A 26245-nucleotide genomic window follows, 5' to 3' on the forward strand; every position below is an offset into this window, starting at 1 on the left:
ATTATACTATAAATATAATATCATATTATATTATATCATAATACATTAATATGTTATGTTAAATAATTTAATATTATGTTATATTATGAAAAATTAATTTATACTAATAATTATAATATTTTATACTTTTATTATTGTATTATACTATAAATATTATATTATACTACATTACATTATAATACATTAATATGTTATTTTAAATAATTTAATATTATGTTATATTATGAAAAATTAATTTATAATAATAATTATAATATTTTATACCTTTATTATTGTATTATACTATAAATGTTGTATTATATTACATTACATTATAATACATTAATATGTTATTTTAAATAATTTAATATTATGTTATATTATGAGAAATTAATTTATACTAATAATTATAATATTTTATACTTTTATTATTGTATTATACTATAAATATAATATATATTACATTATATCATAATACATTAATATGTTATGTTAAATAATTTAATATTATATTATATTACCAAATATTAATTTACCATAATAATTATATTACTATTATGCTATATTAACATAATATTATTTTATATTACAATAATATTATACTATATCGTATATTTATGTATTAATTTATGTTATGTTTTATTATATTCTGTTGTATAATACTATGCAATATCCTTTATGGTAATTTTGTCATACAAAAGTACTTTCTCAGTTTGTTTACCAAACACAAAACAAAGTACCACAACACTTTACAAATGTAGTTACCAAACAGCAAACAGCTTTTTATAACAGCTCTACTTCAGACAGCTCTACTTCCAACAGCTCTACTGCCAACAGCTCCCCCAAACAGGGCCTATATGGATTCAACACTTGGATTTTCTCCAACCAAAGGTGCTGGTCTAGTTTGCCACTTTATATGGTTAGAAGCAGAAGTGAAGCTAGGGCCCAGATTTCATAAATACCATTAACCTCCATTAATTCAGTTATGCCCCCCATCCCCCGAACAAAAAAACCAAGCTAAATTTACAGCCTCCCATTCCTGCAGAAAAAAACAAGCTACAATTGTTACTTCTTGCCCATCTACAATCACCCCAACTTATATTTTCAATCAAGCTGAAATTTTAAATGGATTCCTCATCAAATATCGAATGCCTAAATTAACTAATTTAAATTTTAATCAACTTTAACCCTTTTTTTTTGATACGAAGGTAACTCCACCATACGCGCATGAGTACACTCATGAAAGTCAAAAAGAAGAAGTCATCTGACGGGGGAGGGAGCAAACTCAGGACTCTCCCCGCTAGGGGTGCAAATGGATCGGGTCGGGTCGGGTCCTGAGTGATCCCAACCCAATCCGATTTTTTGTTTGGGTCCTAATTTTGGACCCAGACCCAACCCGGTTGAAGATCGGGTCGAGACCGAATTGGATCCGGGTCGGGTCCGGGTCCGAGTCAGGTCGGGTTCGGGTCTGAATCGGGTCCATTTTTTTGTGCTTTTGGAAAAGAATTTGGGCAAATCTAATTTGGTCATATCATAATTATGAGGTGCTGGGTGACCCATGACTTGAAAGACTTGCAATTGACCTCCAGTCAGAACAAATGACCAGTGACGTACTGACTAAGTCGGTCTACAAGCCAACATATCACACTATTTTTTATCTATATGACTGATTGGACGAAACTTGGTGTCTCCCAGCTCCCCTCTCACGAGGGCAAAAAAAATCCAAGACCTTCTTCCAAAATCCAATTCCATTGCAGAAAACTGGCACATGACCCATATTCAGTTCAGCGTTCCCTCACTTTCTCCCTTCAAAAGTTAAAAGAAACAAAAACCAAAAAACAGAAGGAAAAAAAAACCAGCTACCGAGACACCAAAGGTATCAACTGTGTAATAGATCGAGAGAGAATCCTGACGCCCCGAGGTTCCATTGGATTCTGTGAACCTATGCCTGTTGCTATCCTTCCTACTCCCCTTAGGGCTTTTCCACTTCTTTTTTTTCTCTCCCTCTTCAGGTCCATTCAGGTCGGGTCGGGTCCGTTCGGTAAACCCAGACTCGACCCAGAAAATGATTCGGATCCAATTTTCGGACCCGACCCGGACCCGCGGGTCCTAAAATTCGGGTCGGGTCGGGTCTACGCAAGTCGGGTCGGGTTGGGTCACGGGTCTACGCAGGTCCATTTGCAGCCTTACTCCCAGCGGAACTCTCCTGAATGATGCCTATGTTAATTGTATCAACACCCTATCCCGTTTCTTGCCCAACGTCAATCATTTACATGGATGTATCTAATCTCTTCTCCAACAGTGAGTGACCCCTTGTTGGAAGACTCAATGCCCCCTGCTATATTTCTTAGAGGTTTTTCGTATTTTTTATTTATTATCTCTGCTATTTATAAAACATAAGAGATAAAATCTATAACTCTCTCTCTCTCTCTCTCTGTGTGTGTTAGTATAATTCATTTGTTCCTACAATTTGCCTACAATGTATCATGCAAACATTGGTTTTACATTATCATTTTTTGCAGGCATGTGACAAATATATAAGTCAACAAATATATAATTAGATCAAATTATCATGTCATGACATAAGATTTTTTATTTAAACAAAATTATCAGTCAGATATAGTGTCTGCATTGTGAAATTCTAAAAGTGAATTGTAGGATTTTTGTTTCTTTTTTCAGATTTATAGTCCTAATTCAACATATTTTTAAGACCTTTTCTTTTGTAGAATCATCTTATAATGTCAACCATGTTTGTCTTCATCTATATATAATACTACTAATGTAAATATAAAATAAAAACATAAATCTGAAATCTCAAGTGCATTGGAGTAAAGAATCACACAATGCATTGGCTAAGTTTTCAATCATCAAGTAGGGCAGTAGCAATTCAATATTTGATGCAACCTAAGTTCCACTGAAGCATTCTGGATCAAACAGGCCCCCATTCACAATCCTAAATTTAAAAACATGCCTGGAATCATTAGAGGGAAATAGTGTTTGAAATGACATCTTTAAGACAATAGTTCTGTGAAAGCCAGGTTTCTTTCACGGCCCACAAAGGCACAATCCCCCCTCCATCCCTAGAAAGAAGAAGGCTAGTTGTCTAAGATTTTCAAGGAAATACTCAGTAACCATTATACATTAACTTCTAAAACATCCAAATACATAACAAAGAGTGCAGCAATTTTGAGAAATTATAGAAGTTGAGTATTTTACAGATAAGAAGCATGGAAATAATTCAGAATCAAAATTAAAATTGGAAAAGAAACCTTGCAGTGATATCAAAAAGGAAAAAAAAAAGATAGAAGAGAGAGAGAAGGGGATAAAAGACTTACTTGCCCCTTAAGAATAGAAGTTAGTTTTAGATTTTGTTTCAGAAGCTGTAGCTTGATCCTTTTAATAGTGACAGAATCACGCAACTCTGATGTAGTTGTCCATGCATTATACAGATTTTTCTGATACAAAATAAATGAAAGAATTTGATGATAGAGCATCATCTATGTTTCTCTAATAAAGATCAGGGAAAGAATTAGGTTATTAATATTCAAGATCTTACATGCAAGCTAAACCAACACATATAGGATGAAGACAGCTAAAAGAGAAATTAAGATGTTTAACGAACTGGCCAGCAGTTGAAATTAGACTATAAACAGCAGAATTCATGCGTAAGTATTATCGAAGGCCATGTTTGCACTTATCAAATAGAAAAAAGGAAAAAGAAAGAAAGATAACTGCCATTGGATGACCTTTAATATGTGTGCAAGCTCTAATTCCATGAAATTGCATATAAAGCCACACCAAATTGCAATACAGCCTGCACGTTATTCACTTGACATTCTGATAAGCACACTTTTGATGAGCACCCTCGATGTGTAGAATGCTGTGCTTCAATGAAAGGGACAATTGCAAGGACCAGCGAAAATTTGATACACAATAATGAGAGGGAATCCTCCGATAGGCTATAGACGTGCATGCATGGGAGTACCAGTGCATATGCATGCAGACACGTACAGATCAAAGAGACAGGATTGAGCTAGGATTGTAGAGCTTCAATTCTATTAGTACAAAATTGATAATCGCATTATCTAAGCTGACGATCCACATTATTTATCAAGTTGTAACAGCACCTAAATTACCTAGAAACAAAATCATACATTTTGAAGGTCTCCTACGTATACATGAATTGGATATGAAAATTTAACAATTTTAATGGAACTACACAATATTTTGAGTATGTTCATCAATTCAGAAGCATTTAAACTCATCAAATTTTGGTTCATACGTGTATCGTGATGTGATCATGATCAACACTATAGATCGCAAATCCTTTGATTTTTTCATCCCATAGTTTGACTACGTTCTTGATTCCCCTGATATTAAAATTAGGAGTCACACCGCAAAATGTAAGTTGATCCAGGTAGTTTTAGACTGTTATTCTTTATTTTTTTCCTGTAATTATATTTAATTTTACCCAGCAAACACTAAGTCGTCTGCGAATAAAATGAACTAGCATTCCTCCTCTCCAATTTGCACAAAGAGTTCTTCTATAACATGTATAAAAAGATAAAGGTTTAAAGGTGATAATCGATAAACACCTATTGCCACTAGAAACCCACTATTTGCTTCAGAAGTAGTTTGCGCATGTGGTATTACTCCCATATACATAACCAAAAGTGGCAAGATACCACCAAAAATCTTTTGAGGAAAATAGACATGGTTGAGAACAAACGATTTGCAAAATAGCTGACACGACCCATATTGGTAAAAACACGTGCACTAACATAAATTCAAATGAATTATAAAAAATAAATCATAGATCCAAAAGAACCATATATAGAACAATAAATAGCTAGCTTCTAAAGTTTGATAGGCCAGCAAAGAGCAACTATAAAAATATACATCATGGTTGGCTGTACCTCTCCAAACTATCCGATTCGGAATGTACCGAACCAAACCGATAGGGAACCAAGACGGTTCGCCCTATCGGCTCGGTAAATAGGCCGAACCCCCACCGTTTGATTAAAAAGCCCCCCTCCCTCAGATTGAGAAAAAATTCCCCCCCCTCCCCCCCCCCCCACCTTGATTGTTCAATTAAATAGGCACCCTCCCCCCCACCCTGCTCAATCAACATTGCTCGCCCCCTTGGCTTCTGGTAAGCATCCCCCGCCCCCCTCTCTCTCTCTTTCTCGCTCCACTAGGGTTAGGGTAAAGGTTTAACCCTCACCCCCCCTCTTCCTCCCTCCCTTTGACTTTCCCTCTATCTCCCTCTCTTCCTCTATCCTTTTCTCCCTCCCCCCTCCCTCTCCCTATTTTTGTTATGCTTCCAAACGGCACAATACAGACCTGTACTGTACCAACCAAGTTCCATTTTTGAATAAAGCAAATGAGACCCATTTCTGGAGAACCTGCCACAAATATTTCTATTCTAACAGTATTCAGCCACAGAGGCATTATAACAAGGGTCGTGTGGCAAAGGCTCAAAGAAATTATTGTCAAGGAGCATTTGATGGTAGTTCTTATAATGATCGACAATCAGAAAAATTACTTCCAAAATGGCAGATAGCAGGCTTTTGTCAAATGAAGAATTTGATAATTTACTTTTAGGGTAAGAATTGTCCATATCTTGCCACATTAAAAGCAGACTCCCTCCAAATTGATAGGGCATACAACATTCAAGCTCACATATGTAGAAAACACACAGACCAAGAATTCATAACAAGAAGCAGATAATAATTTCAAATGTCGATATATTAAGAAAGCAGACCTCTAAGATTATAATACTGACATTACCTCCGCAGTCAGTCTCTGTACCAGGAGCGCACCATTGGCCCTTGCATTCACCCAACGCCATTGCAAGTGCTGATTATGGAACAGCCTCAGCATGTGTGCTTCCTCAATCCGGTTCTCCCCTTTCTTTGCCCTCCTCACTTCTGCTGCAAAGCTTATAATTGAAGGTGCATTGCCCGGCTGACCAATTGGAGAGGAGCGCACTGATGCATTGTTCCTCGCTTGCAAAGGGCTGGCCATTCCCCTTGATGGAGAAGCTGCAATCTTACTTGGAGAAGATGGCCTCATGGGTCCACGGAGTGGAGAAGAAACCGACCGAGGAGATGACAAAGGGCTGTCCACCAATGACTTCTTCACCAACCCGGGCTTAGGCAGCGACCTTCCAGTCCTCGAGCCTGATGATGATAGTGGTACACCTGGCTCCGGCAGCCGGCGTAGCCTGCTGTTGGTCTCCTGCCAGAACCTTGCAGGCACACTAATTCCACGGGGAGTGACCTGTGCCCGTGGGGGCACGCTGAGCTCCTGCGCCCCTGAATTGCTCCCGGAGGACACACTATCAGTGTCCGATGATGCTGAGAAATCGCCCCCATCAAAGGATGCACGGCGCGTGCCATCGTCGAACACCATCGACTGCTGTAGCAGATGGACGGTTGCCAAGATAGAACCTTTTCTTTCCAAATTGCAGTCCAAGCTCCTCATCAAGGGATTCGACTGCCGGGTTCTGGCAGCCGGCCAGCGGTGGTGGTTCTCAAAGGTCCGGGAGTTCTCCGACTGGTTGCCAGCCCTGGCCGGTGTAGCGGCGGCTGGGCTGGCCCTCCGGCGCTCCGGGGTGGGCTTGCGGGCGGGGCTGGGGGAGGTGGCCTTGGCGCGGCTGGTCTGGTAGAAGAAGGACTCCCCCTGGAAGGAGACGGAGAGGCTTCGGGTGGTGGTGCAGAGGGCCCGGGCAGCGGCGGAGGGCTCGGCGGAGGCGGGGCGGGGGGTGGAGGGGCGGCTCCGATCGACGGACTGGGATCTCTTCTGGGCGGGCCCCGACACCAATGCCGGAGGCGTGGAGGGCCGGGAGGCCAGCAGCGGCGATGGGAAGCGCCGGGAGCTGGAAGAAGAGCTCGAAGAAGAATAGGAATTGGAAGAAGAATAGGAGGTAGAGGTAGTAGTAAACGAAGAAGAAGAAGAAGAAGAACAATGGGAGGAGAGGTAGCGAGAAGAGATCCCTTTGGTGCGGGGCCGGCGGGCGGCATTGTCCTTCTCGGAGGGGTTGAGAGGGGGGCGGACGGGGTTGTGGGGATCGTCGGGGTGGGAGGGGCTTTTAGGGATATGGGCAGCGGTGGTCGTCGGAGAGGCGGCGGCGGCGCGGATGGCTGCGACCATGATCCCCGGGGAGAGATCTGGGTCTCCGCCTCGGCCCTATCTCGATCTCCGCCTATCTTCTCGAATTCCGCCTCCAGCTAGCCATTTGGTGGAGAGAAAGTGAGGGTCACATTACCTGGCGCAGCAACGGACTCCAGCTTCTGTAAACCTTCTCTTTTGCCCCCCTGGAGAAGAAGAGAGAAGGGAAGAGTGAAGCATAGAAGAGGAGAGAGAGAGAGAGAGAGAGAGAGAGAGAGAGAGAGAGAGAGAAGGATTCGGAGTCACTGTAGTCTTTCTCCGTTTCTATGATTTCGTTAGTTATTATTTTAGTCTGTTGTTGCTGTTAAGCTGAGAAAAGCTTGCCGTTTTGCTAAGGAAGCAGCGTCCGTGTGGGGGGGGGGGAGAGGGAGAGATGGGTTTGGGAATTGGGACTTGGATATTAAATTAAGTAGCTTAGATTAGATTAGACCAAGGAAGCACAAGAGGCAAAGAGTGTGTTTTTCTTTGGTTACCTAATAACTTCGTTTTCAGACAAAGAGACAGGTCTCTTTTTTTGTTATTGTTTTTGGTGCTATATGGTCCATGTTCTATGCATACTACTCCATATAACATTAAGCAATTCTATCACAGAGAGAGAGAGAGAGAGAGAGAGAGAGAGAGAGAGAGCAGGAGGGGAGTGAAGGGAGGGGAATTAATTACCAGCCTTTTAGGTTCTTAAAGAGTATTTAAGAGAATTTAGGAGAACTAATAAAGAATTAGATCTTTAATGAATGATAAAAGATGTTTAGACTTGAGAGTGGCCAGTGAAGAGTTTTTTTATTTCAAATGGGCTGTGGGTCGGTGGTCACCACCAAGTGGGGAAATCCAGGTTATTTAAAAGGCAGACTTTTTGGTTGGAGTACAATGGACCCATGTTTCCACCGAATTGGCTCCTGATCATATATTTGAGTCGAGTTTAATTTTAGATAGATTAGATATAAAATACTTATTTTAAAAAACTAATTTCTACTTAGAAAAAAAATATTAAGCTGACTTCTAATAATTAGAATAAATATTAACAATTATAACTATAATTAATTATAATTATAATTATGAGAGTCACGATACAAGTAAAAAAATGCAGGAAAGTAAGAAGATGATGAATAAAAGATTGAAGACGAATGTGGACAAAATGTCAAAATTTGCTTTTAATAGTAAATTAGATAAAAAAATTATTTTATTTTTTTTTCAGAAACAATTGTTTGGTCTAAGATCAAGCTTGCTGTTGGGGGAAAAACCCCAAGTCATACCACCACGGAGGCGCTCGGCCAAAAAGCGCCGACCGGAAAGGCGCTCGGCCAAAGAGTGCCGACCAAAGAGCACCAACCAGAGGGGTGCTCGGCTAGAGAGCACCGATCTGAAAAGATGCTCGGCCCAAAAGTGCCGACCGGAGCGCCAAGAGGCGCTCGGACCAACCAACGACCAAGTAGGGATGCTCGGCTAGAAAGAGCCGACCAGAGGACGCCGACCAGAAAAACGCTCGATTAGAAGGCGCTGACCAGAGGAAAGAGCACGAAATAAAGGCGCTCGGCCAGAAGGGCACCGACCAGGAGCATTAGAAGCGACCCCGCCACAGGGCGCCCCATTGGGCGATCAGCTCGGCTCGGCACCCCTGCCGAGCCGATTGCCTTGACCAGATGTTCAACCCCTACCTAACCCCCTTAAGGGACTTGACAACTCCACTACAACCTGCCGCTATCTCCAAGCCGTCAAGGCATAAGATCTCCGCAGGTATTTGGCACGACCTGCCATTAATGCATGAGACCCCCTCAAGTCTCCGATGCACTCGGTCATTTAATGAACACGGCTCAAGACGATCTCCGGATCACTGAACCATCAAAGCGCATGGCTCTCCCTGACCGCCGGTTCATTCGGTAATAAATGCGCTTACCATCCATGGACCCCGGGCCTACCACGGCCGGCGGTTCAACCACTCCAACAGGTCCGATCGATCGTGACAACTCCCTGGTTCCGGTCTGATTCGGCCTCATATTCCACTACGCCATTAATGGGCCAAATCGCGCCCAATTATTACAAAAGAGGACAAACTCCCCTGTCACCTCCCGGGCAACATAAAATCCCTCTATAAAAAGGAGCCTGGGAGGAAAGAAGGGGGGACCGGAACACAAGTAAACAGCACAGACACAATTGAGCACAATATCCTCTTCATCTTCTTCACCCTCTGACTTGCTCTCTCCACACATTTGCCCCCTCTGACTTAAGCATCGGAGGGCCGGCGCCGGGGAGCCCGGCCACCGGCTTCTTTTTTGCAGAACGGGACCGGACGGGACGCACTCTCCTCTCCGCTCTCTCACACCCCCCAGGAGGGCACAGGAGTACGCAGCCGGTCGGCGCACCACCGTCCGCCCTCCCCGCGGCGGAGCTCCTCCTTCCCCGGCTTCGCGGCGGCCCCCGGGTCCAATTTCCAGCAATAGTTGGCGCTAGAGGAAGAGACCGAGTTCGCTGCCATGAAGCTAAGAAGCAAAGGGGCTTCCAATGCCTCTCGACGTCCTCCACCCAGTCCTGAGCATTCCGTCCGGAACTCACCACCTCTGGCTGAGCCAGTTCATCAAGTTCGGCCGGAGCAGTTTGATGCCCTGGTGCAACAGGTGCAGGCCCTGGCTACCGCTGTCCAAAGCCTGCAGCCCAGGGGCATCCCAACGGCACCGCCTCCTCCAGCTCCAGTTCAACCGGAGCCCCCTACAAGCGGACTTCCCCTTCGAGGTCAGAACTCCCAAGTCCAGGCCTCCCTCTGGAGAGAGCACCCAGCCAGAGGCTATGGAGGCTGGCCACAGCATTCAGAAGCTGAGTCGGTTCCAGGGCAACCTGCGCTCGAACGAACCGCTGCAGCGATCCTTCAGAATGATGAACTCGACAAGAAGGTCGAGAAGCTAGAGCGCCAAATCCAGGCACTCCACGGGAGAAAATCAGGACGTGATAACGACTTCGAGTTCACTACGAAGTCACCCTTCTCCCCGGAGATCGAAGATGAACCGGTCCCACTACGGTTCAAGATGCCCCAGGTGGAGCCCTACAACGGCAAGGCTGATCCCCTTGACCACCTGGAGAGTTACCGGGTCTTAATGGCCCTACAAGGAGCCTCGGAGGCCATGATGTGCAAAGCTTTTCCGGCGACACTCCGAGGGCCAGCCCGGCTTTGGTTCACCGGGCTGAAGCCGAGTACTGTCTCTTCCTTTGAGCAGCTCGGCAGACAATTTGCTGGCAACTTTGCCGCCAGCCAGCCCCAGCGGCGGACATCCGACTCCCTCCTTGATATCAAACAAAAGGAGGGAGAATCCTTCAAGGAGTACTTGGACCGGTTCACCGCCGCAACATGGGAGGTCCGGGAGCTTGACCAGTCAATCGCCATGTCGGCGTTGAAGACTAGAGCCCGGTCCTACAGATTCCTCTTCTCGATCGAGAAGAATTTTCCCACGGACCTCACCGAAATGTTCGCTCGGGCGCGGAAGTATGCCAAGGCAGAAGAAGCCGTGGCGGTTAGGCGGGGCGGGACCGAGCAGAACCCCAAGAAGAGACGTCGCGAGGAGCGCGGCCAGCCCAGAAGCCCGTCTCCGCGACGAGCTAAGAATCCGCCCCGCCCGAAGAGTCCACCCCGGTTGAGAGGACCGCCACAGCAGAGGTCGCCACTCCGCCCGAGGTTCCCACTGCAGGCCCGTGCACCCGAAGGGAGGTATGAAAAGTATACTCCCCTCAATGCTCCTCGGGCTGAAATCCTTATGGAGATTGAGAGTCGGGATTGCATCCGGCTCCCACCTCCGAAGCCAGACACTAGAATCCGGCGTGATCTCCGGAAGTATTGCCGTTTCCACCGGGATCACGGCCATGATACCGAGGATTGTTATCAGCTCCGAAATGAGATCGAAGCACTCATTCGCCGAGGGGTGCTCGATCGGTTTGTGCAAGGCCGGCGTGAAGGAAAGAAGCCAGCCGAAGGAGCAGCACAGCCTGAAGGTTCAAATGCCAACAGGCCCATCGCCGGCGTCCTCAACACTATCCGAGGCGGGACCTCGGCTGGGGAAGCCTCAGGGGAAGAAGCCTCCTCGAAGCGCCCGCGCACCTCTGAAGCCATCTCCTTCTCAGATGATGATCTAGAGGGAGTCGAAACTCCCCATGATGATGCCGTGGTCATCTCCATGATCATAAATAAATTTGATGTAAAACGCATCCTGGTTGATAATGGAAGCTCGGCGAATGTTTTGTATTTTGGTGCTTATTGTAAAATGAGGATGACAAAAGAACAGCTACGGAGGATGAATGCTCCGCTAGTTGGATTCACTGGGGATTCAGTCCCAGTAGAGGGCGAGATCGACCTTCTGGTCACAGCCGGGCTCGCCCCTCGTGAAAGTACCGTGGGTATGAGCTTCCTTGTAATACGCCTGCCCTCGGTTTACAACGCCATCCTCGGAAGGCTAGGACTCAACGCCCTCCAAGCAGTGGTCTCAACTCACCACCTGCTGATGCGATTCCCTACCAGCCATGGAGTCGGTGAAGTTCGAGGGGACCAAATGGTGGCAAGACGATGCTACCTAGCGACCCACGAAGCAAGACAACCAGCCGAGGTGCCTGCCCCAACGACTGACCAGCCCTCAACTAAAGTTATGGAGGCACGGGTCAACCCCCAGAAAGAGCGGGTAGAGCCTGGTGAGTTGTTAATTCAAGTTCCCTTACGAGATAACTTTCCCGAGCTAACCGTGCAGGTCGGCTCTGGCCTTGGCGAACACGAGAGGAGTCGCCTCGTCAACTTCCTACGGGACAATATGGATGTCTTCGCATGGTCGTCTGCAGACATGCCAGGGATAGATCCGGAGGTCATGGTCCACCGGCTTCAGGTGAAGCCGACCTGCAAGCCCGTGCGACAAAAGAAGCGAGGCGCCGCCCCTGAACGACAACGAGCAGCAGCCGAGGAGGTCGGCAAGCTCCTTGAAGCCGGCTTCATCCGGGAGATATCCTACCCGGAATGGCTCGCCAATGTGGTCCTCGTCAAGAAAGCCAGCGGGAAGTGGCGTATGTGCGTGGACTACACCGACCTGAATAAAGCCTGCCCGAAGGACAGCTTTTCACTTCCCAGCATCGACCAGCTCGTGGACTCCACCTCGGGTCACGAGCTGCTGGCATTCATGGACGCCTTTTCCGGATACAACCAGATCCGCATGGCGCCAGAAGATGAGGAAAAGACAGCCTTCATCACCGACGGGGGAACCTACTGCTACAAAGTGATGCCATTCGGCTTGAAAAATGCCGGGGCAACTTATCAAAGGCTGGTCAGCCGGATCTTCAAAGACCAAATAGGCCGAAACATGGAGGTCTACGTGGATGACATGCTGGTGAAAAGCAAGGTGGCGCAAGACCACATAGCCGACCTCAATGAAGCATTCTCCACACTCCGAAAGTACCAGATGAAGCTCAACCCAGCTAAATGTGCATTCAGGGTCACCTCCGGCAAATTCCTCGGCTTCATCATTACACAACGAGGAATTGAGGCCAATCCAGAGAAGATCCGAGCCCTCTAAGAGATGACGCCTCCCGGAACGGTCAAAGAGGTACAGCGGCTCACGGGCCGAGTGGCAGCCCTCGGGAGATTCATCTTTTGCTCGGCCGAGCGCTGCCTTCCATTCTTTGCAGCCCTCAAGAAGCCAAAGAACTTTTTGTGGTCGGACGAGTGCCAGCAATCTTTTGAAGAGCTCAAGCACCTACTGGCTTCCCCTCCCCTGCTCACAAAGCCTCAACAGGGAGAGCTTCTCTATCTATATCTAGCTGTCTCCCCTGTAGCGGTAAGCTCGGTCTTGGTCCGAGAGGAGGGTAAACTCCAAAAGCCAGTATATTACACCAGCCGGGTCTTAAGGGACGCCGAGACCCGATACTCCAAGCTTGAGAAGACCGCCTATGCTTTGGTCATCTCGGCTCGGAGGCTCCGACCCTACTTCCAAGCTCATACAGTGGCTGTGCTGACTGACCAGCCGGTCAAGCAGATCCTGCAGAGATCAGATCGTGCGGGTCGGATCACTAAATGGGCCATTGAGCTCGGAAAATTCGACATCGAGTACCGGCCCAGACCGGCGATCAAAGCACAAGCACTCGCAGACTTTATAGTCGAGTGCACCATACCGGATGAGGTCGAGCCTGAACCTGAGCCACCGGTGGAGCAGACCCCGAGTTTGACATGGACTCTGCGTGTCGATGGCTCTTCAAACTCGGGGGGTAGCGGAGCGGGACTTATCCTCACCAGCCCGGAGGGGGTGGTTGCCGAGCAAGCCTTGCGCCTCGAATTTCCTGCTTCAAATAACATGGCGGAGTATGAGGCACTTGTCGCCGGGCTTAAGCTAGACAAAGAGCTAGGAGTGAAGGACTTGAAGGCCTTCAGTGATTCTCAGCTCGTCGTCAACCAAATTGTGGGCGGCTTCGAAGCCAGAGACCCGACCATGCAGAAGTATCTTCAGAAGGTACGGGATCTCGTCTCGACCTTGGAATCCTTTCATATTCAACATGTTGCCAGGTCGGAGAATCTCAGGGCCGACCAGCTATCAAAGCTGGCGTCCTCTCGCATGAGCGAGCTTCCCAAAAAGGCAGTACTGGAATATCTCCAAAAGCCCAGCACAGACGAGCCCGAGCAGACCCTCTGCACCGAGTTCGAGCCAAGCTGGATGGATGAACTCATCAGCTATCTGCAAGACGAAACCCTCCCCGCTGATGAACGAGAGGCTCGCCGAATCAAGCGCCTCGCCACCCGGTACATACTATACGAGGGAAAGCTCTATCGGAGATCCTTCACCTCTCCCCTCCTCAGATGCCTTCGCCCAACGGAAGCTAATTATGCCCTGCGCGAAGTCCACGAAGGGATTTGTGGAAACCATCTGGGAGGGCGAGCATTGGCCCATAAAATTCTGCGCCAAGGATATTATTGGCCGACACTCCAGAAGGATGCTATGGATTTCGTCCAAAGATGCGACCGGTGCCAAAGGAACGCCAATGTTCAGCGCCGACCCTCGACTCCTTTGACTTCTATCAGCTCCCCTTGGCCCTTTGCCCAGTGGGGAATTGACATTCTAGGGCCATTTCCACTGGCCACCGGGCAAAGGAAGTTCCTGGTCGTCTCCATCGACTACTTCACAAAGTGGGTAGAAGCCGAGCCCCTCGCCCGGATCACCGAGCAGAAGATGCGGGATTTCGTCTGGAAGTCCATCATTTGCAGATTCGGACTTCCCCGCATCCTTATCTCTGACAACGGTCGCCAGTTCGACAACATCCATTTCAGAGAGTTCTGCTCCGAGCTTGGCATTGACCACCGCTTCACCTCGGTCGCGCATCCTCAGACAAACGGAGAAACCGAGGTAACAAATCGTACTATCTTGCAGGGTCTCAAAGCCAGGCTCGACAAATCTAAAGGACAATGGGTCGGAGACCTGTACAATGTCCTGTGGGCTTACCGGACCACGTTCCGCGTCCCCACCGGCGAGACCCCCTTCAACCTAACATATGGGACGGAGGCCGTCATTCCACTAGAGATTGGGCTCCCCTCTCCAAGAGTCGAGCACCACGATGCCAGCTCCAACTCTTCGCAGCTCAGAGGCAACCTCGACCTGATCGAGGAAACAAGGGAGGCCGCCCGAGTGCGTATGGCAAGGTACCAGCAAAAGACAGCTCAGTACTACAACGCCAGGGTCAAAGTCAAATCTTTCAGACCAGGAGACCTTGTCCTCAGAAGAGCTGAAGCCTCCCGACCAACTGAGCAAGGGAAGAAGGACCATACCGAGTCACGCGCATCCGCCGACCCGGGACTTATAAGCTAGAGTCCCTAGACGGGACTCCCATTCCGCGGAGTTGGAGCTCTGAAAATCTCCGCGTGTACCACCAGTAGAACCCTAAGGGGTTCCCCATTATTCAACCATTGAATTTCATTCTATGAATTTCATTTCACAATAAACTGATGGTTTGCGTGCTTATTCCGAGCTCACCAATTCTCCTGATTATCTCATGCCATCAGGTTTATTCTTCTTCCCTGACCACGGTTGGGATGCCCCGGTGCCTCGGGATGATGGAGTACGCGCTCTCCACCGGCAACGAGCTCCCTGAAGATGTTCGTGAGTTCGTGGCGCGCTCTCCACCGGCAACGAGCTCGGCTCGTTCTCCTACCCTGACCACGGTCAGGATGCCCCGCCACAACGAGATGCCCCGATTCGTCAGGATGGCCCGAGACGTCGGGGTGCGGTCTTAAGTGACCGGACGAGCTCGGTTCGTGCTCCATCGACTATTGAGTAGCGGTCCTCTGACCGGACGAGCTCGGCTCGTGCTCCATCGACTATTGAGTAGCGGTCCTCTCTAACCGGACGAGCTCGGCTCGTGCTCCATCGACTATGAGTAGCGGTCCTCTTTGACCGGACGAGCTCGGCTCGTGCTCCATCGACTATTGAGTAGCGGTCCTCTCTGACCGGACGAGCTCGGCTCGTGCTCCATCGACTATGAGTAGCGGTCCTCTCTGACCGGACGAGCTCGGCTCGTGCTCCATCGACTATGAGTAGCGGTCCTCTCTGACCGGACGAGCTCGGCTCGTGCTCCATCGACTATGAGTAGCGGTCCTCTCTGACCGGACGAGCTCGGCTCGTGCTCCTACCCCGACCTCGGCCGGGATGCCTCGAGACGTCGAGATGCCCCGGTTTATCGGGATGCCCCGATGCGTTGGGATGCGGTCTTCATTGACCAAGACGAGCTCGGCTCGCTGTCCGCCGGCTTCAGCCGACGAGCTCGGCTCGTTCTCCATCGCCGGATTTCTCTGCCGACGTTCCCAAAGAACGGAGTCCGAGCAGAGAAGCGTCTTTAGTCGCCTCGGTGCCAGGACGCACACGTCACCTCGGCGCCAGGACGCACACGAACGGACCCCGAGCAGAGGAGCGTCTTTAGTCGCCTCGGCGCAAGGACGCATACGGTACCAGTGTCTGTTCTATTCTTGGATTTTCTCTGCCGACGTCCCCAAAGAACGGAGTCCGAGCAGAGAAGCGTCTTTAGTCGCCTCGGTGCCGGGACGCACACGGTACAAGCTACCCATTTATTTAATATTTTTACATCTTATCTGCTTTTGGACTTTTCTCTACCGATGTCCTCGAAGAACAGACCCCGAGCAGAGGAGCGTCTTTAGTCGCCTCGGCGCAAGGACGCATACGGTACCAGGTACCCGTTTATTTAATGTCTTTACGTTATTCTATTCTTGGACTTTTCTCTGCCGATGTCCTCGAAGAACGGACCCCGAGCAGAGGAGCGTCTTTTGTCGCCTCGGCACAGGGACGCTCACGGTACAAGGTACCCATTTATGCTTCTACATTAACGTTTCTACATTATCTATTGTCCTCGGATCTCTGCCAACATCCTTAAAAAATGGACTCCGAGCAGAAGAGCATTTTCAATCGCCTCGGCGAAAGAATGCTCACGACACCAAACTATTATACTATGGTGAATCCCCGTCACGAGCTGACGAGTATTCAACCCATTTGTTGGAAAAGAATCTGGTCCGCCCCGATAACTCAAGGCTCGGACCCAGAGTTCACTAGCCTCGCTAAAATTTAAGTCCTAGAGACCGCCTTAGGGCTCGATCGAATTCTGGACTAAGCTCGGAAAGACTCTCTGAGCCCAAATCCCTTTGGCATAAGCGTTGTTATGCCACTGGTCGAAGGACTGAGCAATAAAGCTCGGCAAGCTGAACCTAAACCCAAACCCTGTGGCGGGCGAAATTAGAGGCCATAGAGCCCATCTCCTTGGAGCCTAAAATAGATCCGAGCAGGAAAACTTGGGACTATAACAGAATAGTTTCCAAAAATATGTGTTCATTTCAAAAAGGCCCGTAGGCTACAAGGATTCGGGCTCGGCCCTTACAAAATGCGGGGACCGTCCCGACTTAAAAATAACAAAATTACACTCTAAGGCTCGAGCTCGACCACTTCGGCTTCGGCAATGTCGGGGGCGGCGGGCTCAACAGCCGGGACCTCCTCGGCCTCGACAGCGATAGGAATAGTCTCGGAGGCGACCTCGGCAACTTCGGGGACGGCTCCGGCCGCCTCGGCCAGACCTCCCTGGTCGGCCCCCGGAGTTTCTGCCTCCGCCTCCGCCTCCGGCCTTTCGACTCCTGCTCCCGGTCGGAGCAGGTTTACATCAAAATCCGGGAGGAGCCGCCGCAGCTGGTTGCGGAAGTCCCGAAAGCCCTGGATTAGCCCATTCACGCCCTCCTCTGCTAAGAGGTCGCGGAACTCCTCCGACTCGCGAAAGAGCGCCACCGCGCTCTGGGCTTGCTCCCGAGCCTCATGATAGGTGGCCTTCCGCTCGAGGTCCCTTAGCTCCCGCTCGAGCTCTAAGTGGCGAACGCGGGCATTCCCCACCTCCTGCTCACGGGAGGCCAGCGCTTCCTCGGCTTTGGCCAACCGAGCCTCTGCGGCGCGCAGCTCGGACCTCGCCAGTGCATGCGCGCCCTTCTCCTCATCGAGCTCTGCAGTAAGAGCTCGAACCCCCTCCTCGGATGCTCCAACTTTTTCCTGGAGCACCTGACGTTCGGCCTCGGCGGTTTGGTACTTCGCCTCGGCGGCTAGGTACCTCGCCTGGGCCTCGTCATAACCGCGCTGGCACCTCCGGGCCTTCTTCCGGTATTCTTGGACTAGGTGCATCAGCATCTCCGTTTCGTGCAAATGCTGTAAAAGAGACGAAAAGAAAAACATAAGGCGCCACTAGTAGAAAACCTATACAGATTACACAGGTGGAAAATTTTACTTACCCGGACGGCGTTACAGCGGGTAATGTCCATGAAAGCATTGTAGCTCATGGACTGCATCGCGGCCCGGTCGGCTGGGAGCAGCGCGACCCGGAATATCTCACGCGCTACTCGAGGGTTTTCGAGGGCTGAATCACCCTCGAATACCGACCAGGTGGGTGCGAGGGGCACCCGTTCTTCCAAGCCCGATGGGCCCGGAAGGCCAGCATCGGCTGGCCTAGGCGGAGCCGACCCCAAGGCTCCCTGACTGCTCCCCAGCTCGGAGCTAGGGGGTTGGGGTCGAACGAGCGGCTGATTTAACCGCCGCACAACTATAGCGGGGCGTGCAAGCACGGGACCCGCGGAACTCCTCCCCTGGTCGGCAACTGAAGCGTCCTGCCGACCAGGAATCTGCGCTAAAGGCGTTGGGCATGGGGGCGCCACCGAGGCTTCTCTGGAGCCCGAGCCCCTGGAATCCGCGCCCTCCCTCTGACCCGCATCGGAATGCGCGGGGCGAGAAGGACCCGCCTCGGCCACTGCTGTCGCCGGGGGTCGCTGAGGTCGCCGAGACCTTCTGCTTCTTCCTCGGCTCGGCGGGCTCGCCCGAGAGCTCGGCTGCCCTCTTCTGGAAGCGGGCGTAGAGGACTTCACTTTTAGTCACCATCTTTGCGATATCTGCAAAGGCGAACAGGATTAGAACATTAGAACAGTAAGGAAATAAAAAGAGACACTAACTATCCTTACCATGGGGACGTGCCGAGCTCAAGCCCACGTTCACCAAAGCGTCCTCACATATGAGGCCGTTCAGTAAGATGCCGTCCCCGAGGCTGCGGATGGCGTCGAGGATCCCCTGCTCACGTGGAGAAAGTCTGGGGGATTTGTTGATGGACTTGAGCTGAGCCGGTCCCCACCTGGGGTCAAACCCCCAGGACTATGCAGAACCAAGGAAGAAGAATTTTTCCTTACAGCCATGAATGGATGAAGGGGCACCATGAAAAAGTGGCCGACCCGCCCGAAGGGCAATATAGAGCCACTCACCGTCTCCCGGATTCAACTTAAAAATAAAAAGTCGCCGGAAAATGTTGACAGAGGTCGGAATCCCGTGCAGTAAGCACAGTGACAGGAAACCGATCACTGTCCTCCAGGCATTCGGAGCGAGTTGCGCCGGAACCAGCCGGCATACCATCAGCAACTCATTCACGAAGCCGTGAAGAGGAAATCGGAGACCGGCCCAGAGTGACTCTAGGTACACTCCAATCCGGCCTACCGGAGGATCAGTTACCCGATCCCCACGCCTGGCGGGTTCCAAACGGAACCCGTGAAGAGGGAAAAACCACTCTTCGGTCATTTCGACCTCCAGGACGCTCATGGTAGATGCAACCTCACTGGGAAGAGAACCCATTGAGAGAGAGAGATTAAAAAGAAAAAAGGGGGACCTGGGGAAGACGCCGGAGAAAAGAACTTCGGACTGTGAAAAGCTGGGGGAAGAAAAGCTAGAAGCAGAAGGCAATAGGAAGGGGACGGAGGGCCAGGGGAGAGTTTATATAAACCCCCCCAACGGCCCCGATCGGCAAAAGAAAAGCCGCACCCCGTTGAGATGACCACACGTGTCGGTCCAAAAGACAGAACGACGCATTTAATTAGGGCTAACGCTTCGAACGCCGAAGCGCCCCATCGGATCGTGCGGCCCCATCATGAGCCCACGGCGCGAGGACGCCTCGCAAAAAGTGTCCCAATAATGAGGATTTTCGGGAAAGAAGAGACGCCGCCTATTAAAGGCATTTCGAAGCGTCCGATAATTCAAAATGCGCAATAAATTAAAATTTTCGGAATTCGCAATGGCCCAACTAAAGCTACTTCCCGCGCTCCAGCTGGTAGCCAACTGGAACTCGGAAGTCGGGGGGTAGTGTTGGGGGAAAAACCCCAAGTCATACCACCACGGAGGCGCTCGGCCAAAAGGCGCCGACCGAAAAGGCGCTCGGCCAAAGAGTGCCGACCAAAGAGCACCAACCAGAGGGGTGCTCGGCTAGAGAGCGCCGATCTGAAAAGATGCTCGGCCCAAAAGTGCCGACCGGAGCGCCAAGAGGCGCTCGGACCAACCAACGACCAAGTAGGGATGCTCGGCTAGAAAGAGCCGACCAGAGGACGCCGACCAGAAAAGCGCTCGATTAGAAGGCGCTGACCAGAGGAAAGAGCACAAAATAAAGGCGCTCGGCCAGAAGGCGCTCGACCAAAAGGCACCGACCAGGAGCATTAGAATCGACCCCGCCACAGGGCGCCCCATTGGGCGACCAGCTCGGCTCGGCACCCCTGCCGAGCCGATTGCCTTGACCAGATGTTCAACCCCTACCTAACCCCCTGAGGGACTTGACAACTCCACTACAACCTGCCGCTATCTCCAAGCCATCAAGGCATAAGATCTCCGCAGGTATTTGGCACGACCTGCCATTAATGCATGAGACCCCCTCAAGTCTCCGATGCACTCGGTCATTTAATAAACACGGCTCAAGACGATCTCCGGATCACTGAACCATCAAAGCGCATGGCTCTCCCTGACCGCCGGTTCATTCGGTAATAAATGCGCTTACCATCCATGGACCCCGGGCCTACCACGGCCGACGGTTCAACCACTCCAACAGGTCCGATCGACCGTGACAACTCCCTGGTTCCGGTCTGATTCGGCCTCATATTCCACTACGCCATTAATGGGCCAAATCGCGCCCAATTATTACAAAAGAGGACAAACTCCCCTGTCACCTCCCGAGCAACATAAAATCCCTCTATAAAAGGGAGCCTGGGAGGAAAGAAGGGGGGACCGGAACACAAGTAAACAGCACAGACACAATTGAGCACAATATCCTCTTCATCTTCTTCACCCTCTGACTTGCTCTCTCCACACATTTGCCCCCTCTGACTTAAGCATCGGAGGGCCGGCGCCGGGGAGCCCGGCCACCGGCTTTTTTTTTGCAGGACGGGACCGGACGGGACGCACTCTCCTCTCCGCTCTCTCACACCCCCCAGGAGGGCACAGGAGGACGCAGCCGGCCGGCGCACCGCCGTCCGCCCTCCCCGCGGCGGAGCTCCTCCTTCCCCGGCTTCGCGGCGGCCCCCGGGTCCAATTTCCAGCAACACTTGCAAAAAAAAAAATTAAGATCGAGTTTTGCTAAGGTCACCTTACTAGCATGGGTGTTGAACTTAGGCTTGGAAGCCATGTCAAACCAATGCTTCTAAATCGGTATGCTTACCGCGAGATAATGAAGAGGTAACTATAAACTTAATTTTCTGTGCTTAAATATAACTAGAGAATGATGTTAGGAGAGTGCAATATTTTATTGTATAATGTAGTTATTAAGTAATCAATATGCTATTGGTAAACTAATTAAGGTATTGCTCTAAGTGAGTTGGGATCCAACTGAAAGCATGCAGGTGGGTCATATCTAACGCCTGGTAGGAGACAAGGAAGCAGTCTCAATGGGTCCATTCGTGTGGTGAACCTTATCAATCTCTTCCTCAGCCCAATTGGTTTGATACCTCTATTAAAGGTGAAAGAAAAACAAAAAGCCATGAAATTTATTTGGCTTTCCCAAAACCTTGACCCTTGGTCACAAGATGTTAGGGGTGTGAAAGGTGATGGAGCTAAGCAGCTGCCAAATATTAGGCAATGCCTATTCCATCAGTTGGGAATTGTGAGGATGCACCAAAAAATTAGAAATTGTTGAGGAGCAAGATACACCGCATCGGCTGGAACCGGACGATACCATACCGACACTATACTAGTGTGGCACCGGTACGGAGTTCAGTACTGAGACGGCGACTTTTGGTGAGGAGATTTATGCAGTTGTATTGCTGCTAACTCCACCCACCTTTCCATCTTGATGATCTTATGCTTGAAGGTCAATGAAGAAAATCTTAGTTATTGTATTCATTTGGGAATGATCCGCTGGATCCCACGAGATCGGGAGGGAAGGAGAGCACTCAAGAGGGAGAGAAGGAGATTGGCAAGTCGCAGATCCTATCCGATCAAGATTTCTCTATTTTTTTTATAAAAAAAAATCTCTCTAAGTTTATCTTTTAACTAATAGGGATCAAGATCTTTGACCCTTTGCCTTCTCCCTCTACACTCCTACTGCCTCACGTCCCCTTCGACTCTCTTTTCCCCTCCCAATCTAGCAAGATCTAGTGGATCATTCACAAACAAGCCTTAATATGTTCCTTCTCTCACACCGCTCCCTACTCTATAGTCCGCATGACTAGTTAGTAATTAGGAATTTAATGCTGATATATGTAGTTAACATCAATCTTGTTTGCTCACTAGTTTTTTAGGTAATGCACATGATTAGTTGCACTTTAATGGTTGTTTCAATAGCACTGACAAACTATATTTTCGCCTTGCAAAAGCAAACAACCATAATAGTCTTGGTTCCTAATAGTGAGAGACCTTATTTAAGAAACAAAATCAGAACCAGCTTTTCTCAAATTCAAAACTTATAAAATTGCTGTAGAAATTTCGTGTTGTTAAAAAAGAAAAGAGAATAGGAATCTAGTTTTTCATTAGTTACTTAAAATGTATCTTCATAGGCCTCCTACTTGTCTTTTGCAACCTTTTAAATGCAAACCAAAGGGTATCATTCTAAATGTTTCTACTTCTATATGATTCATTTCTGGTCTTCCTTTTTAATGTTTAACAATCAGTAAAGATGGCGAGAATTTCTTTTTTCTAGAAATATGGTAGGCGCATGACCTCTCTATAGGGGTGCCAATCATTTAACACAAATCCTATTGGTAAAAAATTTCAGCAGTTAGACTAGAAACAAGTATAAACAAAGGGTAAAGGTGGGAAAAGTTCATGAGGAAAAAAATCGTTTCTATGTTAACTAACAACTTAAACCTTCAAATTGTGATAAGAGATGGATGGATCAGTAGCGCATCTCACGTACAGCAAAACAAGCAAGTAATGAATGATCTCGGCAATGTATAAATTGAATTTAATCATGTTAATATTTAAACTACAGCATTCTTTTCCCTTCCTAAGGTTTTAAAAGTCCATATCATGTTCCAAAAAAATCCCCACCAGTTAGCATTTTTGTGCACTTCGATTCACTTGAGCTCAAATGACAGAGTGCCACTTCCAAAATTTGGGCTAGCTCGTACATGCATCAAGCCAAGAATGATGTGGAATTGATGCAATTTTTTATAGTTCTATCCAATACATACATATTTTTTGTTTAAAGAAACAATATTTTGTACTGCATGCTAAGCTACTAGGCCACTACATGCAACCGAAGATCCTACGAGGCCGTCAAGCTGGTTCCGGCCAACTTTCTAATCCTATCACGGGATGGTAGCGGATACAGGGAGACCTATGCAAGCAGTATAGCGAGAGCTGACAACATCCAACTTGAGGAGGACCAGCGATGATAGTTGGCTGGATTTAGAATCTGGCATGAGCAAGTGACGAGCATCCACTATCGCAGGACATCCACAGGCAGATGATATGTTGTAAGAGGTTTTCAAATTTGATACGTTGCTCCTCATTTTGAACGGTCATGAAACCATCCCTCCAATTAAAGTAATATTTGAAGAGCTATCCGTTGAAGAACTCAACGGACAACTCAATTAAGGTGGCCTTAAAGAGGGAGACGTTGGGATCCAACGTTCCTCTAGGGGAAGGGAGAGGACAGCCTCTTATTCTCAATTTTTTGGCTTTTCTTGGCCATCCTTTAAAAGAAAAACAGAGAGCTTCTTGGTTTCTTCATGGTTTGAAGAAAATATATATATATATATATTTATTCTTTAAGTCCTCCTTTCTTTTGTTTTCTCGATCTTCTCTTGATCACCTACCAAACTATTGGGTACGAGCATACAAAAAAGGTCCTGCCGAGTTCAAGAAAATTTATAGTATTGTGCACGTCTACAAATTCAACGGTCCGTTATATCTTGGGAAGGGATCGCCAGAATCTAGTGCATGGACAAAGATGGTCCGTTATTTTGGATCTAAAGAAAACGACATCAAAGATGTACGCATCGGAATCAGTTGTTTCAGTGATATTAAATTATTAGTGTTTTATTTGAGTTCTTGAGTTGATTACTCCAACAATTTTGAAAGAGAATTTCACCTATGAAAACAAAGATGGACAAAGTTAAGAACTCATTAAACGATATCCTGAAACTCGAGTCGTTTGATGGAAAGAATTTTGTTAGATGGCAAACAAAAATAGAGTCTTTGTTAGACACATTAGATTTATTTTATATGGTTTCAAACAATCCTTCAACTAAGGACCCAATGGATCATGAACCCGGCAGATCAGCTGCTAAATACAAATTTGATAAAGATGATCGTTTGTACAAAAGTTTGATACTTAGTGCACTAAATGATAACTTATACGACATCTACTCCAGAGCTGAAGGTACAGCTAAGACATTGTGGGATGAACTTGAGTCAAAATATGGTAAAGAAACCGAATCAGAAGAAAAGTTCATCATAGGAGAATATTTTTCTTACAAAATGGTAGATCAAAAATCAGTAATTGATCAAGCACATGAAGTCCAGAATATAGTGCGAAGATCGTTGCAATGGGAATTTCTATAGATGAGAGAATTCAGGCGGCAGCCCTTATAGAAAAGCTCCCATCTTTCTGGACGAATTTTAAAGTCTCTTTGAAGCATAAGAGACACACCCTCTCTTTGGATCAAGTACTAGTGTCCCTTCAAATAGAAGAAAAACATAGGAATAACCATAAACAGGACTTGGGTATTGACTCAGAAGTTAGTGCAAAGGCAAACTTAGTAGAAACGAAGAAAACTAACTTCTCGAGAAATAAACCCAAGAAACACTTTGAGAAGCCAAAACCAAAGATTCAAAAGGAACAGAGCAAGAGAACATGTTATGTCTGTGGAAAATCAGGACACTTTGCCAAACAGTGTAGACATAGAAAGGACAAAGTCAAGGGGCAAGGTGACAAAGTGACTCCTCAGGCAAATATGATAACCAGTTCTGGCTCTACTGGAACCGAGGACAGGTTAGTAATCTCAAAACTTGAGTTAAATCTGGCCTACAATCCAACCGAATGGTGGATTGATACAGGAGCTATTGTCCATATATGTTCTGATATTTCCTCTTTTTCTTTCTACCAGGAGGTTAATGGGAGAACTGTGACCATGGGCAACTTCAGTGTTGCACAAGTGATTGGAGAAGGAGAAGTAAAATTGAAGTTTACATCTGGAAAAATTATTACTCTCCACAACGTGCAACATGTGCCAGATGTTCGCAAGAATCTTATTAGTGGTTTTCTTTTGAGTCAATTAGGCTTTAAATTAGTGTTTGAATCAAATAAGGTTGTAATTACCAAAGGTGGGACATTTGTAGGGAGGGGTTATGTTGCTGATGGGTTAGTTAAATTGAGTGTATTACCATGCAATAATATGAATAAAAATGTTTCTTCTCCACTTGTTATGCATATTGACTCTTTAGAGATGTGGCATAGTAGACTTGGACACGTGAATAACAATACTCTCAAAAGAATAATGAGTTTAGATTTAATTCCTAAATATAATTTAGAGAAGAACAAAAAATGTGAAATTTGTGTTCAAGCTAAACAACCTAGGAAACCATTTAAATCAACAAGTAGAAGTTCTAACCTGCTTGATTTAATACATAGTGATATTTGCGAGATGAGCGGTATTTTGACGAGAGGAGAAAAAAGATATTTTATTACGTTTATAGATGATATGTCAAAATATTGTTATGTATATTTAATAAAAACTAAGGATGAAGCCTTAGAAAAATTTAAAATTTATAAATCAAAGGTTGAAAATCAAACCCAGAAAACAATAAAAAGACTTAGGTCAGATGGAGGAGGAGAATATAGTTCAACAGAATTTGAAAAATTCTATGAGGAACATGGGATTATACATGAGACTACTGCCCCTTATTCTCCTCAGTCAAATGGAGTTGCTGAAAGAAAAAATAGAACTTTTCTTGGCATGATTAACTCAATGCTTACTAGTTCTGGTCTTTCCAACAATTTGTGTGGTGAAGCTCTAATTTCAGTATGTAAAATACTTAATCGTATACCATTTAAAGATAACCAAAAAACACCATATGAGTTATGGTGGGGTAGAAAACCTAGTCTAAAATATTTTAAAGTTTGGGGTTGCCTTGCAAAAGTTAAAATTAACTCTAGCAAGATGACTAAACTGTCTCCTAAGACTTTCGATGCAGCTTTCATAGGATACGCGGAAAATAATAATGCATACTGATTCTTAGTAGTACGATCAAATGTACCTGACATTACACCGAACACTATTAAAGAATCGAATGATGCAGTATTTTTTGAGAATATGTTT

The 26245-nt window shown here is 47.5% G+C and overlaps 1 protein-coding gene across 2 annotated transcripts in view; it reads right to left on the reverse strand.

The window, feature by feature from the left end:
• LOC120113227 (QWRF motif-containing protein 2-like) overlaps positions 1-26245 on the reverse strand; it is a 48961-nt gene that overhangs the window by 12769 nt on the left and 9947 nt on the right. Inside the window, exons 3-4 of one of the 2 annotated variants that reach the window (XM_039134023.1) lie at positions 5770-7298; positions 3315-3434 (exon numbers count right to left, since the gene is read on the reverse strand). In XM_039134023.1, coding sequence (XP_038989951.1) covers positions 3315-3434; positions 5770-7134 — 1485 coding nt within the window. In that variant the 5' untranslated portion in view covers positions 7135-7298. Of the gene's footprint in view, positions 1-3314; positions 3435-5769; positions 7525-26245 lie in introns of those variants that run through there. The other variant, XM_039134022.1, reaches the window with a different exon arrangement.

The sequence above is a fragment of the Phoenix dactylifera genome, chromosome 15 (assembly GCF_009389715.1).
Source record: "Phoenix dactylifera cultivar Barhee BC4 chromosome 15, palm_55x_up_171113_PBpolish2nd_filt_p, whole genome shotgun sequence".
Lineage (NCBI taxonomy): Eukaryota > Viridiplantae > Streptophyta > Magnoliopsida > Arecales > Arecaceae > Phoenix > Phoenix dactylifera.